Consider the following 16,817-nt stretch of genomic DNA (forward strand, 5'->3'; position numbering starts at 1 on the left):
AGGGCTCAAACTCACGAACCACAAGATAGTGACCTGAGCCAAAGTCAGACGCTTAACCAATTGACCCACCCAGGCACCCCTGACAACAGCACCTTTTTAAAGGGTTTTCAGTGACAATAGCACAAAGCAAATGTTACAAAACTAAATCCAGATAAGTCTTCTGGCAACTTTTACATCATCACCAAGAAATCCACCTGATAACATTAGTGATTTGTCACTAATGTTATCATCTTTAAGACTGTTTTATAGCTTTAAAAAATTCTAAGTATAAATATGACCATATTTTTTTTCCACTGTCCAGAGCTCTTTTCTTCTCTGTAGCTGAGACACACAGAAATGAGTTATGCATCTAGGGAGTTGGAGTAACTCCTTCTAGACAAAAGGGTGACATTGCAATTGGCACTATTACATACAGTGAGTCTTTTCTTTAGAAACTCAAACACGTTTAACAAATCAGAGTTTGGATATCCTGAAAGGGTACTGGGTACTCCACTAATTTCAATGAGAAGCCAGGGTCTAGCAAAGGGCATGGCAAATCGTTGTTAAACAAACGTTTATTTCATGAGTCAATGAAAATGGCCACAGCAAAAATTGAAAACAAAGGCAATTATACTAAACAAAGTTTATTGATTAACTCATAAACATGACAGTTAAAAATAAAAACACGTATAAACCATATGATTGACTTCAGTTAATAAAACGAGGCTCTCCCTGGGTGAGATCTCCGGCTAACCAGCACAGCTCTTACAGCGTTGAAGGCCGTTCTCGTTGCAAGCAGTGCACTTCAAAGCTTTGAAAGAGTCTGTAAAGCAGTTTCGAAACACTGACATCTTGCTCCCATGGCACACGGAGCACGGAAGAAAGCCAAAGCCTCCACAGGAGGGACACTCCTGTGGATGCTGCACTCTCTGTAGAGGGCGGCAGGGGGACAAGAGAGGACAGAAGAGGCGTTAGCATGAACAACTCAACCAGCCTTCCTGTCTGCCTGCATTGTGGATGGTCGTAAAACAATGCTGGCTGTGGACTTGAAATCACCTACCATGTATGCAGAGACCCAGGGGGAAAGCTAGCTGAAGTTTTCTTTAATACCCCGTTGATGGCCATCAATAGCATAACCTTGTTTTGTGAAGACTGGTACATTTTAGGTTAAAGGGTCCAGATCTCAGGAGATCTATCATATGAAAACACATATTTACAAACCAAACAATCCAGGAAATGGTTATTTTCATTAGAGGGAAGTACTGTAACTTTCCCTTGAGTACCTCCTAACGGTTTAATATCTTTGTTCATAGAACAGTATCACTAATAGTGAGTCTGGAAAATCAAAACACTAAAAGCTGAGTGTGAAAGAGCCACTATCAACTGAAGATTTATCGTTACGTTGCACATTTGAATAATGCTTTGTTTTTTTAAAAGCACTTTCAAATGCATTATTGTATAGAATCGTCCCTCATCCCATCCTTTACACATACAGACACCTTCGACTGTAAAGCAGATATTCAGGTATCTTTATCCTTATTTTATATTTAAGGAAATAGGCATAGAAATCTTAAGGTATTTATCCAAGTCCATAAAACGCCCCACAATGGCTATCTGCCTTTCTACCTCAAGTAAAGATAAAATACTCTCCTACTAAAATGAAAGTAACCGTGCATTGTATCGAGGATAATATTTTGAAAATTATTCACACACATTTCTATTTCCTTCTTTGAGCACATATCCTTTGCCAGAGTTCACTAGTGGTATCCATCAGCGGTGGGGAGATTAGGAGCCATTACAGAATGAAGACGAGGTGAAAGTGAATTAATACCAAGCTTCTGACTTGCAAAATAGGAGTTTGCAGCAATATTTGAAAGCTTGGCTTTGTGAAGAGAATAATTGCTAAAATAAAACTGGGAAATGTGAATCAATACACACACACACACACACACACACACACACACAGGCAGAAACACACTCAAACGTGGTTTATATACACAGACATATGGCTGTTCTCTGGAGATTCACAACTGCACGTACTCAAGTCTCCAAAGCAGCCAAATGAAAAGGAACCTGATTAACTGGGTTTAACCCACCGTTTCCCCAGCACTTACAGCTATGATAACTCTTCCCAGGAAACAACCATAATTCTCTCACAATTAGTACTTTATGGAATGTGCTTCGGGAAATAAACATTAAGGACATGATTGCTTCAAAATTTATGTCCCCACTTTTCAGATATGCACTTTTTGTGTATAGCAAAGTTCACCTGCCAATATAGTTTGACTTAGCTATTACGTCAAGATGGCAAAATCCACATAATACCTCATTTTTAGCGGCACAGAATTACTTGATGGAAAGTAGTGGTTGGCAAACCGGATGACACAAAGAGGGAACTTTATCAAGACTACAGATTCAAAACTCTTCCAGAAAGTTAGATTGAGTGTGTGTAGCAATTAGTTACTTTGTAGGCGGGTTTTTGTCATTTCTCTGTGCAAGTATTGACCAAAACATGGTATAGTGAATTTACAATTTTACATAATATTAAAATGTTTTTAGAAAATAAATTGAATAAAACCAAACCCAGTGATGGAACAAGAGGGTAGTTTAAAAGCAAATTATAAGGGAAAAAAACGTAATAAAAGCAAATTATAATATAATTAGTAAATAATGGTGTTCTTATCAAATTTTAAAACTATGATAAAATAGATAGATTCTTGACATTCACGAGAGCTGTGCCAGAAGTTTATATTAAAAATACATAATGACTTGTGGGTCACCTGGGTGGTTCAGTCAGTTAAGCATCCAACTCTTGATTTCAGCTCAGGTCATACCCTCATGGTTGTGAGATCAAGCCCCGTGTCAGGCTCTGTGCTGGGTGTAAAGCCTGCTTAAGATTCTCTCTCTCCTTCTCTCTCTGCCCCTCCCTCCCATTTATGTACACAGGTACTCTTTCTCTTTCTCAAAAAAATTATACACACACACACGCGTGCGCGTGCGCACACACACACACATACAATGACCTACTGATCAGAACAGATATTGGGCTGGCCTAGGTCCTGGAGAAAGGACCTTTAGGGCCCCTGACTCGGGGACTTCACCCATTAGTGCTAGATTATAACTAGATCTGGGTTTCAAGTAGAATAGTATCATCAAATTTTGCAATTAAAAATACAAGATGCCTGGTTAATTTGAATTTCAGAGAGACTACAAATAAATTTTCGTATAGGTATGTCCCCAACATTGCATGAGACATACAAAAACTAAAAATTATTTCTCATTTATCTGAGAATTATATGTAAGTGGGCAGTCCATATTTAGTATGGCATCCCTCATAGAGAAGTTGCTGGCAGGGAAGGTATGAAATGCTCAGTTGTCTTGGGAAAGCAGCTGATGTCTTGGAACACAGGATTGGAAAGATTGTGAAGGCATTTCCATTCTCAGTAAAAATTAGCTGCTTCAGCCATAAACTGAGGAGAGGAAAAGAATGGCATACATATTATATAGCGTCTATACCCAACTCTCACACGTGCCTGATTTCACAAACGAAGAAACAAAAACTCTTAATGACTATAAGAAATGTTTAGGTCACAGGGGAATTAGAAAATTGGAACTTGAAGAACTTTCTTCAAGAGCAAATCCCTTTGGGTGAGTACCTAGCAGTGCAATTGCGGGATCAGAGGGTAGTTCTATTTTTAAGTTTTTGAGGAACCTCCATACTGTTTTCCAAAGTGGCTGCACCAGTTTGCATTCCCACCTACTAGATATTTACCCAAAGAAAAGAAAAATACTAATTCAAAGGGATACAGGCACCCCAGTGTTTATAGCAGCATTATCTACAATAACCAAACTATAGAAACAGCCCAAGTGTCCCTCAACTGATGAATGGATAAAGATGTGGTAAATATACAAACAGTGGACTATTACTCAGCCATCAAAAAGAATGAAATCTTGTCATTTGCAATGACATGGATGGAGCTAGAGGGTATTAGGCTAAGCAAAATAGGTCAGTCAGAGAAAGAAAAATGCCACATGATTTCACTCTTATGTGGAATTTAAGAAATAAAACAATTGAGCAAAGGGGAAAAAAAGAAGAGGGAGGCAAACCAAGAAACAGACTCTTAATAGTAGAGAACAAACTGATGGTTACTAGAGGGGAGGTTGGTGGGGGGGAAGGCTTAAACAGGTGATGGGGATTAAGGGGAGCACTCCTCGTGAGGAGCACCGGCTGTTGTTACGAAGTGTTGAATCACTATATTGTACACATGAAACTTACACTACACTGTATGCTAACTGGAATTCAAATAAAAACTTTTAACAAAAGAGAAAATCTCATGGTCTTTCCTCTTTAGTAGTAGTTTTTCACCTTTATTTACATCCATAATAGTCTCAGTCAGATAACATTACATGGGATCCTCAAACATAAAAGAGTTGAATGATAAATGCTGTGACCGAGGCAGAAGTGGGGGTGGCTCTGAGCGGGTCTTGAGCTCTCACTGCTCCATTAGCCTCCAGGTATCTCATTCCTGATACACCATCCACTACAACCTACTCCATTTGTTCTTCTAATAAAAATAAATAATTCAGTCATCCCTAGCTATCTCCTTCAGAGAGCACTTTTGTTATAATGTTATAGTTTTGTTAGTCTGCGGTTCCAATTTAAAGAGTTCCAACAACGAGAAAAAACTGGCTTGTATTAAATGTATCAGATGCAGGTAAGTAGATGGTTGTGCCCCCAGTACAGGCGTTAAAGGGGCTAGAAAATTGCCCCAAACATGGACAATGTTCTAGGAAGGAGGAAGGAGGAACTGAGGTTAACGACAGTCATTATTAAAAGCAACAAAACAGACTTCCACTTTCAATGAAGAAGCCCACTGCAGAAACACTGAATTTCAAGCAACTAGCTCTTTAGTGCCCAGTTGCCCAGCAAAGTGAGAAACCATGCAGCCCTGGGTGAGAACAGCACACAGAGCACTGAGTTCACAGAATGGCCCTCCTTTGAATAGTGGTTTGGGTGGAAGCACGTCCCTTTGGGGTGGAATTCAAGAAAAAAAAAAAGGAGTGAGAAATCATCCTCTCTTTTTACCTCTTTCTGTTCTCATACACTTGGCGAGAGACTTTAAAAAAAGACTCAGAGGGTGAGACACTTTCATTTATTCATTCATTCCACAAATATTGAGTGTCTACTTGCCAGGCACTGTGGAAGGCACTGGGGATAAAGCAGTGAGGCCAGACACATCCCTGTTCACTTCATAGTAGCCCTCAGCCCTACCCTTAGCTTTGAATAGGTCCACGCCATACTGTGGTCATCGGAATTAAAGCACACAAGAACTCCGGAGTCTCTCACAAAGGATCGACAGGATGAGGATGAAAGGGTAGAGCTCATGAATGATTGTCAAATGGATTTCCTTTGTAGCACAAACTCAAATTCAGAAATACAAAGAGATTTTCCTATTATCTAAGATAGAAGGAGGATGCTAATATCAAGGGCTTTCACTATCTTCCTGGAGATTAGGAAATGGATGCACTTATTATTTTTAACCTCAGATTTACCTATTCCTGTTCTAGTAGAACTTGAAAATCTCTTAAGTATTCCGCTAAAGAGGAAGTAATTCACCTGATTTTCTGGAACCATAAATCTCGTCATCCAGATTGTCTATGAAGCAAATTTATCCATATAACAAATTGTCAAAGAGGGCACACTTTGCATATAATCATCTCTGGATGATTTACCTCTGTCTATGTATTTTGTTTTAAACTACATTCAACAATTTAATTCAGAAAATGCTTGTTAAGTGCCTGCTAAACACCTCTGTCTGATCAAGCTGCTGATAAACACAATCTATCCTGATGATCAGAGTTTCCAGCATCCATAATTTGCAGCCTTGAGAAAGAAGCCCCTGAACTAACTGTCGACACAGAGGAAAGTTGTGGCTTATAATCTTAAATTCATTAGCCTAAATATAGGAGTCTGATTTTTGAACCCAGTGTGCTGGACTGCCATAAGCCTACTTAAAAAGATGTTCAGATTTCAGAGAGAGGCAGACAGAGTACATGGCCTGATTTCCCAGGTGAGTCAGTGGTCTCTGATGCTTCTATGAATATGCCGTGGCCACCGCCCCACCCTCCGCACTGGGAGGGTCGCCATCCAGAACTGTGCTTCTCCAGGGAGGGTTAAGACAGTGTCTGGTAGCACCAACGTCCTGCAAAAATAGCCTGTGCCATTCTAGCATCCTCCGTGTGTAGCTGAAACTCTTGTGTTCTTCGCGAGCAATAAATAAGTAATCACCAGCCCTCAGGGGAGAGTCAGATTTTACAAGAAAAAAAGGACACGAAATGGGCATATGTTGGCAATCTCATTAGAAATGACAAGAATGTTTGTTCATAATTTAAAAAAAAAAAATAGCAAGGCAAGAGCTTACTTGGAGCTTCTCTACCATCTGCAATCTTTAATTCAGTATCTGCCATAACCAGGTGTTTGCTAATACATCTCAAGGCTCCCCGGGCTTCCTGTGTGAACACCAGCAGGATCAGCTATCCATCATGGTTATTGTTTTAGGGGAATCGTAGACACTTCTTTGCTTCTAATCTCCAGCTTGTTTATTAATATAAATAAATAAATAAATAAATAAATAAATAAATATTACTAAAATGGCGTTTTCATTTCATCCTTTCACTCAAGCATTATCCTACATAAAATAATTATTTTTCTCTTCCTTTTCATCAGCTCACTGCTTTGCCTTTTCAAAAAAGGAACCTTGGATGAAAGAGGATTCATTCATCTTTTCACTTAACAAATATTTATTGTCTGTTATTTGCCAATCCCTGTTCTAGGCACTAAGGGTACAGAATAGAACAAAAGAGACAAGGATCTTGTGTCTACATGGAGCTCACACTATATTAGCTCACACTATATATTAGGAGCTCACACTATATATATATTAGGAGCTCACACTATATACCCTGCAAATTCTGTCTCAGGAAGAGAATCCTCCCAGGTGCACCTAGCCCCACTGAACCCAAGTATCCACACTAGCTATTGTTATATTTCACTTGCTTCTGCTGGCTTTAGCCATAGCCTCATGTTTGAATCCACTGACAATTTTCATCAATGAATCAGGCCCACTTGACTTCCCAGAGCAATATTCACTTGGGCTGGATGTATGCTAAGATGCTTTGACTTGGAAATTTGAAATTATTTGCTGACTCCATTTCTGATGGCCCAACCATAACTGCTACCTCTCTTTCTTCACCATCATTTGGAATAACTGTTAAAAACTGGGACCTGAATTATGAGGACCAGGATAGTCATCATCTACCATGTAGTACGAACTAACAGCAAACTAGAATTTGGCAAGATCTGTCTGGTTTCTCTCTAAAGTTACCACCAATTTACCCATCTTTCAGGATGGCCTCCCTCTAGTTTCGGAGTCCAGTGTTAAAGCCTAGTCTGTTCCCTGGACCTCATACTCTGTCTACCTCACAGCGAACTTCTCACTTGAGCTTTGGGTCCTACCACATATGGTCAGATTTCCCAGGCAACTACATGCCACTTAATTTGAGAGTCATGGAAGCATAGATTCATGCTTAAGACCATGGGTTTTTAAGTCAGGGTGATTATAATCATGAATCAAACACTGTCTGTAAGGTCTTCAGAAAGTGATTTAATCTCTGTGCCTCCATTTCCTGGTTAGTAAAAAGGGGATAATAATAGAAACTGACCTGCAGAGTTGTGACGTTTCAATGACCTAATACATACAAAACATCAAGAATGTTACTTGCTACATAGTGAAGACTCCAATGTTTCCAACCTCATGAATATTTAACTCCTACTCCACTGCCAAAAGTCAACTTGAAGAATGGGATGGGTTTAGACTGGAATTTTGCATCCCTTATCCACTTTTCCTGGCTCTTCCAACTGCCTCTCTTGAGGGTCAATATCTTTACCTAGGCTAGTGTGCCTTAAGCCCTAGCTCCTCTCACAGGCAAATTAGGGCTTTCTTTGGATGGCTACAATTTCTCTACCAGTTTTGTTACATGGGAAAAGCAGCCCAACAGAGTTATAACACCTTACAGCTCCTAAAACAGCAGAAGTCAGTACCATACAATTCTTTTCAACATCATGAATAGTCTTAAATGTCTGCACCTTATTTATGCCATCTGTAGAATGGAGACAGATTTGATGAAGAGAACAAAATCTTCTTTCCAAAATTCTTTGAGCCGAGAGACAGAGGTTATGTTATATAGCGTGATGGTGTTCACCAACTTGCAGAATTAAGGGATTGTAGACTCAAAGAATAAAAGTCCATGAAGAGCTAAGCCGATCATCAATCTTTAAAAAGAGTAATGAGAGAGATTTACCCTATATGACTCTAGAAGATGCTGTTAAGCCACAGAAATAAAAACAGGATGATATTGCTACAATAAGACTGGCAAAGGAACTCAGTAGAGAGTCAAACCAAGACCCAAGTACACATGGGGATTTATTATGATATAAAATTGGCACAACAGAGCAATAAAAAAAAATAGTAGATTATTTAGTAGCTGGTTTGGGGAAGCTATCCCATCATAAATAAGAAAATGCAAGTGCATTCTGTATGAAGTAAAGACCTAGGTATGAAAAATTATAAAGTTAATAGAAGGGAATGCAGGATAATATCTATGTAACGTTAAGATAAAAGACCACTTCGTTATGAGGAAGCATGATCAATTTGATTATATCAGAGGATTTCTGTTGGGTGACGGACATCATGAAAGAAACTGAAAAAAGGAAAGGAAACATTGACAATGACTAAAACAAAGAAAAAATATATTTAGAATGTAGAAGATTCTTCCAAAACTCAACCAAGAAAAAAAAAAAAGACAATTCCAAGACTTTCACAGGGAAGGTATAAGAATACACAGTTTACACAAGAAATTTAAAATGTTTTTAATGTTTATATTTGAGAAAGAGAAAGAGAAAGAGAGAGAGAGAGAGAGTGCAAGGTGGGGGAGGGGCAGAGAGAGGGAGACAGAATCTGAAGCAGGCTCCAGGCTCTGAGCTGTCAATATGGACCCCAACATGGGGCTGGAACTCATGAATTGAGAGGTCATGACCTGAGCTGAAGTCAGACGCTTAACTGACTGAACCACCCAGGTGCCCCAAGAAATTTAAAATTTAACAAGCATACAATGGGACACTCAAACTCAGTGGTAATCAGAAAAATGTAAATTAAAACAATAAGGCAATATATCTTCACACCTACTACCCTAGCAAAAACTAGAAAACAGTAAATTAGAGAACAATGTAAAATATTGTCAAGAATCGTGGGTAGGAAGAACGTGGGAACACCTAAAAACGTCTTTCCCTACAACAGGGAGTATTTGAAAGGTGCAACCAGTCCAGAGAGCCATCTACTTGGAAAATTAAGTGTATGCTTAAGCAATTTCTACTCCCACAGAAGTCCATAAGGAACATGTTCAAGGTTGTTCCTGGAAGCAGTGTTTGAGGAGGGTACTGAATGACATCTGGGTATCCATCAATGGAAAAGCAGGTAGATAAAAAATAGTGGGTAGGCACCACAGAGCTGCACTGTCCAAAACAGGAGCCACTAGCATTTGGCTATTTAAATTTAATTTTAAATCAAATAAAATTAAATAAAATTAAAATTTCAGTTTCTCAGTCACACTAGCCATATTACTTGCTATAACAGTGACTATAAAGTGCTCAATAGCCACATACAGCCCATGGTTACCACTTTGGACAATACAGATATGTTTCCATCATGGAGTAGTTAGAAGAAATGTATTAAATGTTCACATAGCAACATACATGGTCCTTAAAAACATAGTGCCTAGTGAAGACAATTTGCAACAAAATAAAAAATATTTTATTTGTGTAAAATATTACACAACAAAAATGCAATGCTATATTACATAACAGCATGACAAAAATGTACGCAGAAAACAATAATACATATTGACCAAGTTAAATCATTTAAATAAAAGATATGCATTAACCTAAACTCATGGTTTCAGGGGGTTGGAGTCGAGTATAGGGACAAAAAGAAAGAAATAAGTCCATCCACACAGATTTTCAAGCTGAGAGGAGTTGCTGACTATATAGTCCATGCCCTCACTGTGTTTGTCTTTCTGGAAGAAATCACAATAGGGGGGGTGCTTGGGTGGCTCAGTCGGTTGAGCATCAGACTTCGGCTCAGGTCATGATCTCACGGTTCGTGAGTTCGAGCCCCGCTTCGGGCTCTGTGCTGACAGCTCGGAGCCTGGAGCCTGCTTCAGATTCTGTGTCTCCCTCTCTCTTCCCCGCTCATGCTCTATCTCTCAAAAATGAATAAACGTTAAAAAAAATTAAAAAAAAAAAAGAAATCACAATAGGAATGAAACATGATTCCTAAAACCAAGGAGCCCTTGGTTCGTTTGGGACACCCATCAAATACCCAAGGAAAGGTGATACATAAGTCAAAGGATTGTGGTAAGCACCCAACAGAAAGACGGTTATAAAAATTCCAAGGTGCAAGAGACCAGGAATGATCTGGGGAAGAAAGGATACTGTAAGATGGGCCTTGAAGATGGTGTAAGTAAATGAGGACCTGGAATAAGAGCATTCTAGGCAGACAAATCAGCTTGCACAAAGGAATGGTAGGAAGAAGCCACAGAGAGTTGTCTCTTGCAACTAAAGAACAAAAAGTGGTAGAGAATCAGAGGTGAGGTCAGTGGAGGAGACTAGACCAAGAAGAGCTGGCAGGGCTTATAGATACTGGGGGCCCATATTGCCTAATTCACCTGGGAATGTCCTGGTTCATGTGTGCTGTCCCAGAGAAATCATTAACACACCCTCTTTACTCTCAAAGTGTCCCAGTTTGGGCCAGAAAAGATATGACTTTCCTACCTATGGAGAGAAACAGGCTGATAATATAGTTTAGCAGAGGACTCTCTGGTTCCATATTGATTTGATACATTACATATTTGATCATGCATTTCTCTGATGCTACGATTGTAAGTATTGGAACAAAGTTAAAGTGTGCACTTTAGGAGAAATAATTTTTCTGAAATGTTTAGAAATGATAAGCTGGTCCGTGGGAAAGATAATTTAAATGAAAAATTGTAAACGTGCTTCAAGACAATTGCCTGATTCTGAAACACCTCATCAACAGCTCTATTACAGAGAATTAGGCTCTAATAAAGCTGACTGGGATTCTCACCTAATACTATGAGGTGGGGAGAAGCTAACACTAAAGTCACTCTAGCTGGAGCAAACCTAATGGCAGGTGATACCAAATGAAAACTGCCACACGTATCCCATTACATATTTGTAAGAACATGGGGAGAAAAATTCAATTAGGAAAACTCAATTACAATCAGAATGTGTTTTAACATTTTGATTACTAAAAATAAGTTGCTAAAAGCACAATTACCTCAATTTTGGTTAAGAGGTCTTGCAGTTCTCCTGATTCATTCATTGACAAAATTTTCTCAGCACCCTATTAACAAGAAAGGGTGGGGTGGGGGAAGAAAATCCATTTTGTTAGTATTGGAGAAAACAAAGTTCTAGCCAGGAGAGCTTAACCCACAAGATATTGAACACCATTCTTCCCTCATAAGTAAACTTACAACCAGGAGGCCAAAGAAGGGAGGAAATTTCTTTTTTTCCTCCATATATCCTCCCATTTAGTAAGGCTTAGTGGGAGCAAGAGGACGACTGCCAGCAGAAGGTGAGAGCTGGGAATCCCACAAATGTCAGATTATGTCCAGATATGGAAGGTTCCAGCACACCCTTCAGAGTTGTTCAGAGAGCCTGAAGGCAGCTCTGCCATCTGGGAAAGGAAACCATTGAGCAAACTCCCAGCCTGGGCTGTCTCCACCCTATTCCCAGTGGTGTTGACATGACCCTTCCTTCACGTGTAGAGATAGCGGCAGCTAATAATACTAATAAAATTAATAACCACTGACACTAATTAAGCACACATTATGAGCTGGGCACCCAACATCATCTAATTGGAAGTTGTAGGCTCTATTAATAGCACAAAGTGAGCCTCAGTGAGATTAAATAACAATGCCAAGGCCACCCCGAAAGGAAGCAGAATGGGAATCTGAACACAAGCAGGGAACTCACTCCAGAGCCATTGTTTTTAACTTCTAAAACTTTACTATGAAAATGAGAATGGGGGCAATGTATGCACTTTCCAAACAAATCATAGTGTTTCTTCTAACTGCCTGATTTTCCTTCCCTTTCCAGCCTCTTCTTACATTCTCCTGCTCGATTTTCCTTTCCTCGATAAGGAAGGAAATTATTTCTGATCAAAGGCAGAGACCATGTGTGCCTTGTTCACAACATCTCCCTGGCACGGAATAACAGTTGTTGGCACAGAATAGGTGTTGAATCAGTTTTTGATTGATCAACAAATTGGGGAGAAATAGCACCACACAATAAATACTTCTTGGGTTCCTATTTGTGCTGGGCAGGATGGAAAACAAAAACTCACTTAAGATATTTAAAACGTCCTTGTTCATAAGGAGGTCACTATAGACTTTTATGTAAACATGCAACAAAGTAAACCACAATGCAGAATGGGAAATAGGTGTTGGAACCAGGCTCTGGGGCCACAGCAGTCTCTGGCCAGAGAGGGGCTCAGCCATTTGCTCCAGGAAAGATTCCTAGTCTTGGACCTAAAGCTACTTTCTTGAATGGGAAAGTCATTTAGCCTGACTTTACATCATTGAGTGGAAAAAACAGCAGCCCAGCTAATCTGTTCTAGGATGTAATCGACTCCAGCCTGTGGAGTATTCTTGGCAAGAGACTCTAGAGCTAAGGGGCAAAGGGATAAACAGGTTTATACAAGCTATCATCAACATGCCAATCCGGTGAAAATGAAAGCTGGTCAGTTTCCAAGGTCTGTGGGAGGATACCCATCGCTCACTGGGTCCTGAGTGTTAGCGGGCCAGGCTTTACTACAGAACAGATTACCTCATCCACCACCTTTGTTCATGGCTCAATGGAGTGTGTGACGTCCCTGGCAGGCTTCCAAATAGGGGCTAGCTGTCCCATCTGTCTGGACTACTTGAAAGACCCAGTGTGGGCATAACTTCTGTCTCTCTTGAGTCAGTCTGTCCTGGAAGGATCTAAATGATACTTTACCCTGTCCATTTTGCCATTATTGTTCTCCAGGAAGGAAATTCATAAGCAATCCCCAGCTGGGCAATTTGATGGAAATCGCTAAGCTACTATAAATAAGAAGAAGCCAGAGGAAGAAGAAGGAAGAGAAGCTCGTATCTGAAAAAGCATAATTAAGTGTGGCCTTCTTCTGTCAGAAGGACTGGAAAGTTTTGTCCACAGTGTAGTTTCTCCACTGATCAATGGAATCACTGCATTTGACCCGGAGAGAAGGCTGTTCCCCATCACAGGAAAAGATTGGAGAATTGCACTGAACCATGGAAGGAGAGAGTGGAACAAGTAGAAAAGGGGATAACTATGCAAACCAGAAAATCATTGGAACTGAAGAAGAAATAAAGTCTGAGTTCAAGCAACTTATGTGGTTTCTCAAAAATGAGCAAGAGACTGTTCTTTGGCAATGACAAGATGAGGAAATGGATATTTTAATGAAACGAAATGAAAACCTAACATTTTAAAAGCATCTTTCCACATTAAAACATCTATTAAAGGAGATAGAGGGAAGATATACAAGGTGAAAACTGGAATTACTGACAGATGTTAAAACTATCTACCATAGATATAAAACCTTAAAGTCCCCTGAACCTTTTTCATGACAATTAAAGGAATATGGCAAGAAGGAGAAGGAGGTGGAGGAGGAGGAGGAGGAGGAGGAGAAGGAGAAGAAGAAGAAGAAGAAGAAGAAGAAGAAGAAGAAGAAGAAGAAAAAGAGGAGGAGGAGGAAGAAGAAGAAAAATAAGGAGGGGACAGGGAGGGGAGAGGGAGGGGGGAGGAAGAAAAGAAGTGTCAAATGGGTGATGCAGAAAAAGGCAACTAGGAAATCATAACATGGGGGAAACGGATCTGCTTATTGACGGCAGAGAAGGCTTTCTGAGCTTGGCAGAATTTGATCTGGACCTTGAAGCTTAGGGGAGGTTTCTAAGATGAGGTAGGCAATTTTTGTAGTGATGTATAGGAACCTTTAGTTCTGGGTTTTATTTTACTTCAGTTTATCTCATAAAATTCATGTCATCTTAATCACCATCAGAAATGTCAACCTCATATATTAAAAAGCACTAGGAATTAATACACAGGGCTACAGAGGATATACGTAACTGTACAAGGCAGGTTATATTCTTTAGTTTGTGGGTGGTTTGGCCAGGAGGACAGAAGAGACATACCTAAAGCAAGAACCAAAGTGATGGAAGCACCAAACAAAACATTAAACTCTAAAATGTAGGAATAACTGGTAATATTTTACTTTTGCTACATTCTATTTCTTTTAAGAGTCAGCCACGCTAAAATGGGAAAAGCCCCTGGGGACTCTGGTCCACCAACTAAAGCAGCAAGGGAATAGATCATTTTTCTACAATGAAAGAAAATGCACCACATGACCCCAAGCAAAACGAATGCACCAGAGAAGCTATCAGGCATCTGCTTTCCAGCTCTTTTCTTCTCTCAGCTGTCAGCGATCCTTAGCCAGTTGTTTAGAATCTGATGCAGAGACCAGGAAAGGCCTTTCTCATTACCCATCAACACATGAAATTTGCCCTGCCTCAGCCAAATAATTCCAGCACCATCAACACGACAAGAGTAGATTCTACGTTTCAATAGAAACACAGGCTTTGCTCACATTAAGCAACGTACCCAAACTCTGTTCAAGACACACCTGGGGTCTGGTGCACAGGTGGCATACCAAGTGCCAAAGGTGGAGAAAATTCTCTGCAACAGAGACCTGAGAGCTGAGTACTTGCTCCCTCTCTCAACTGCTGCTACTCAATATAGCATCCACCCACAACTCCACCTGGCCCGCCCCCAGATCATTTCCTTGGAAGGAGCCCTCTGTTCTTTTGCCAAGTACTGAACAGAAACAATAGTCAAAATCCCCTGCTTCCCCACTGGGTTCCAAGTCCCCAACCTCCACCTGACCTGTCCTTGCTGAACTGAAGTGCAAGATTTTACAGGGCAGGACAAGGAAATCTCTGCCCTCTCTGCTCCTAAGCAGCAGCAGCAGCAGCTGAGGCAGGATAGGGATCTCAGCCTTGCTGGCAAGTGTCAGGGAAAATGAGGTTTCTCCCATCCTGAGGCTTGGATAGCGCTCAACCTGCCCTGCGCTGCTCTGCATTTACCCAGTCCAAAGGTCTCATTCCCTGCAGCTTTCCACCACAGACATTCTAATTATTACTTGGTCTATAAAGACACTTGTGTGCCCAAAGAAGAGAGCGTATTTTTTTTAATTATTTTTTTTAATGTTTATTTGCTTTTGAGTCAGAGAAAGTGTGAAGCGGCAGAGAGGCAGAGAGAGAAGGAGACAAAATCTGAAGCAGGCTCCAGGCTACCAGCTGTCAGCACAGAACCCCTTGTGGGGCTCGAACCCACGAACAGCGAACAGCGAGATCATGACCTGAGAGAAAATCAGACACTTACCGACTGAGCCACCCAAGCACTCTGAGAGCGTATTTTTTTTTAAGTATTAACATTCTTAGGGGATAATCTTTTCCCGCTTGGTATTTGGTTAAGAGTATCACATATGAGTTTGTTAACTTCTACAATGTAAGTCTATTATTCAGTTCCATGCAAGTAGAAATTAATCTTTCTATTATTGGCATAGTTTGCCAAGACTTCCAGGATACCTATGGAAATATCTCTAATGCATTTTTCAATTGATTCAGAATCTTTTTTTCTGAAAATTAATTTAATCCTGAAATTAATGATACTAGTAATATGCTTTTGGTGCTTTACAGACATTGGCTTTTTTAATCATCAGTGCAAGATAAGCATTATTATCTCTCTTTTTTTTTTTAAAGAAGAAACTGAAGTTTGAAGAGAATAAGGAACATGCCCAGCACCTTTTAGTTAGTCAATAAAAAGCCTGTCCAGATCTTGAACTCGGGTCATATTGTCTCAAAACATACATTCTTTCCATTGTTCCATGCATGCTGCCTGCTCACTGATATAATTTATTAGTGAAAAAATGGTACAGATAGCTCCCAGTCTGAGTAACATGACAGTCTGTGTTGGGATTCACTGTTGACATGGGTCCCAAAAAAGCCAAGTGAATGAAAGCCTTCACTGCAATGACTCCAAACAGGATGAATGTATCAGAGAAGCTAAGGAACATCTCTATTCTTTTTTTACTTCAGTGTCAGGTATTTTCAGTTATTTCAAATACATTGCATATTCCAGAAAAGGACTTAGTTCATTATAAACTCCAATATATGAAATTAACTCTATTCTCAAATTCTTTCCCCCTTAAAATTCTGAGCAGTGAGCTGTGACATGTAAACAAGTCACTTTACTTTATATGTAACAAGCTTCCCAGAGATCAGACAGTCTACATAATCTTTTGTCACATGAATCACCAAAAAAGAGACCCACACCTTCAGGCAACAAGAACAGGTTAAGAAAAGACATCAGCCCCCTGCTGATTAGGGCTGCTGGACACTCACCCACCATTTGTGATCCATGAATGTACAAAAGTGGCCACCATACTCATTTGTACTCATGTCCATTCATTTATTTCCACATTCAACACAATTTTGAGTCTCCATTATGGGTTAGGCATTGTGCTAAGTGTTTGAGATATAAACAATAAGCAAAAAAAAAAAAAAAAAAAAAAAAGGCTCCCTGTTCCTGAGAGAATGTAAAATCTTTTGGAGTAGACAGATGTTAAACAAAAGGTCATACAAAT

General features: G+C 39.9%; 2 protein-coding genes across 2 annotated transcripts in view; one reads left to right on the plus strand and one right to left on the minus strand.

Moving 5' to 3' along the window:
- Positions 1-669: 669 nt before the first annotated feature.
- GRXCR1 (glutaredoxin and cysteine rich domain containing 1) overlaps positions 670-16,817 on the minus strand; it is a 127,036-nt gene continuing 110,888 nt past the window's right edge. Inside the window, exons 3-4 of the mRNA XM_007098916.3 lie at positions 11,394-11,459; positions 670-908 (exon numbers count right to left, since the gene is read on the minus strand). Of these exons, the coding sequence (XP_007098978.1) occupies positions 729-908; positions 11,394-11,459 (246 nt within the window). The 3' untranslated portion in view covers positions 670-728. The remainder of the gene's footprint in view (positions 909-11,393; positions 11,460-16,817) is intronic.
- Positions 12,972-13,486, plus strand: TRIM61 (tripartite motif containing 61). Its single transcript, XM_015545102.2, is given in 3 exon segments — positions 12,972-13,048; positions 13,050-13,301; positions 13,303-13,486. Coding segments are annotated over 3 exon segments (513 nt in total).

The sequence above is a fragment of the Panthera tigris genome, chromosome B1 (genome assembly GCF_018350195.1).
Source record: "Panthera tigris isolate Pti1 chromosome B1, P.tigris_Pti1_mat1.1, whole genome shotgun sequence".
In the NCBI taxonomy this organism is placed as follows: domain Eukaryota; kingdom Metazoa; phylum Chordata; class Mammalia; order Carnivora; family Felidae; genus Panthera; species Panthera tigris.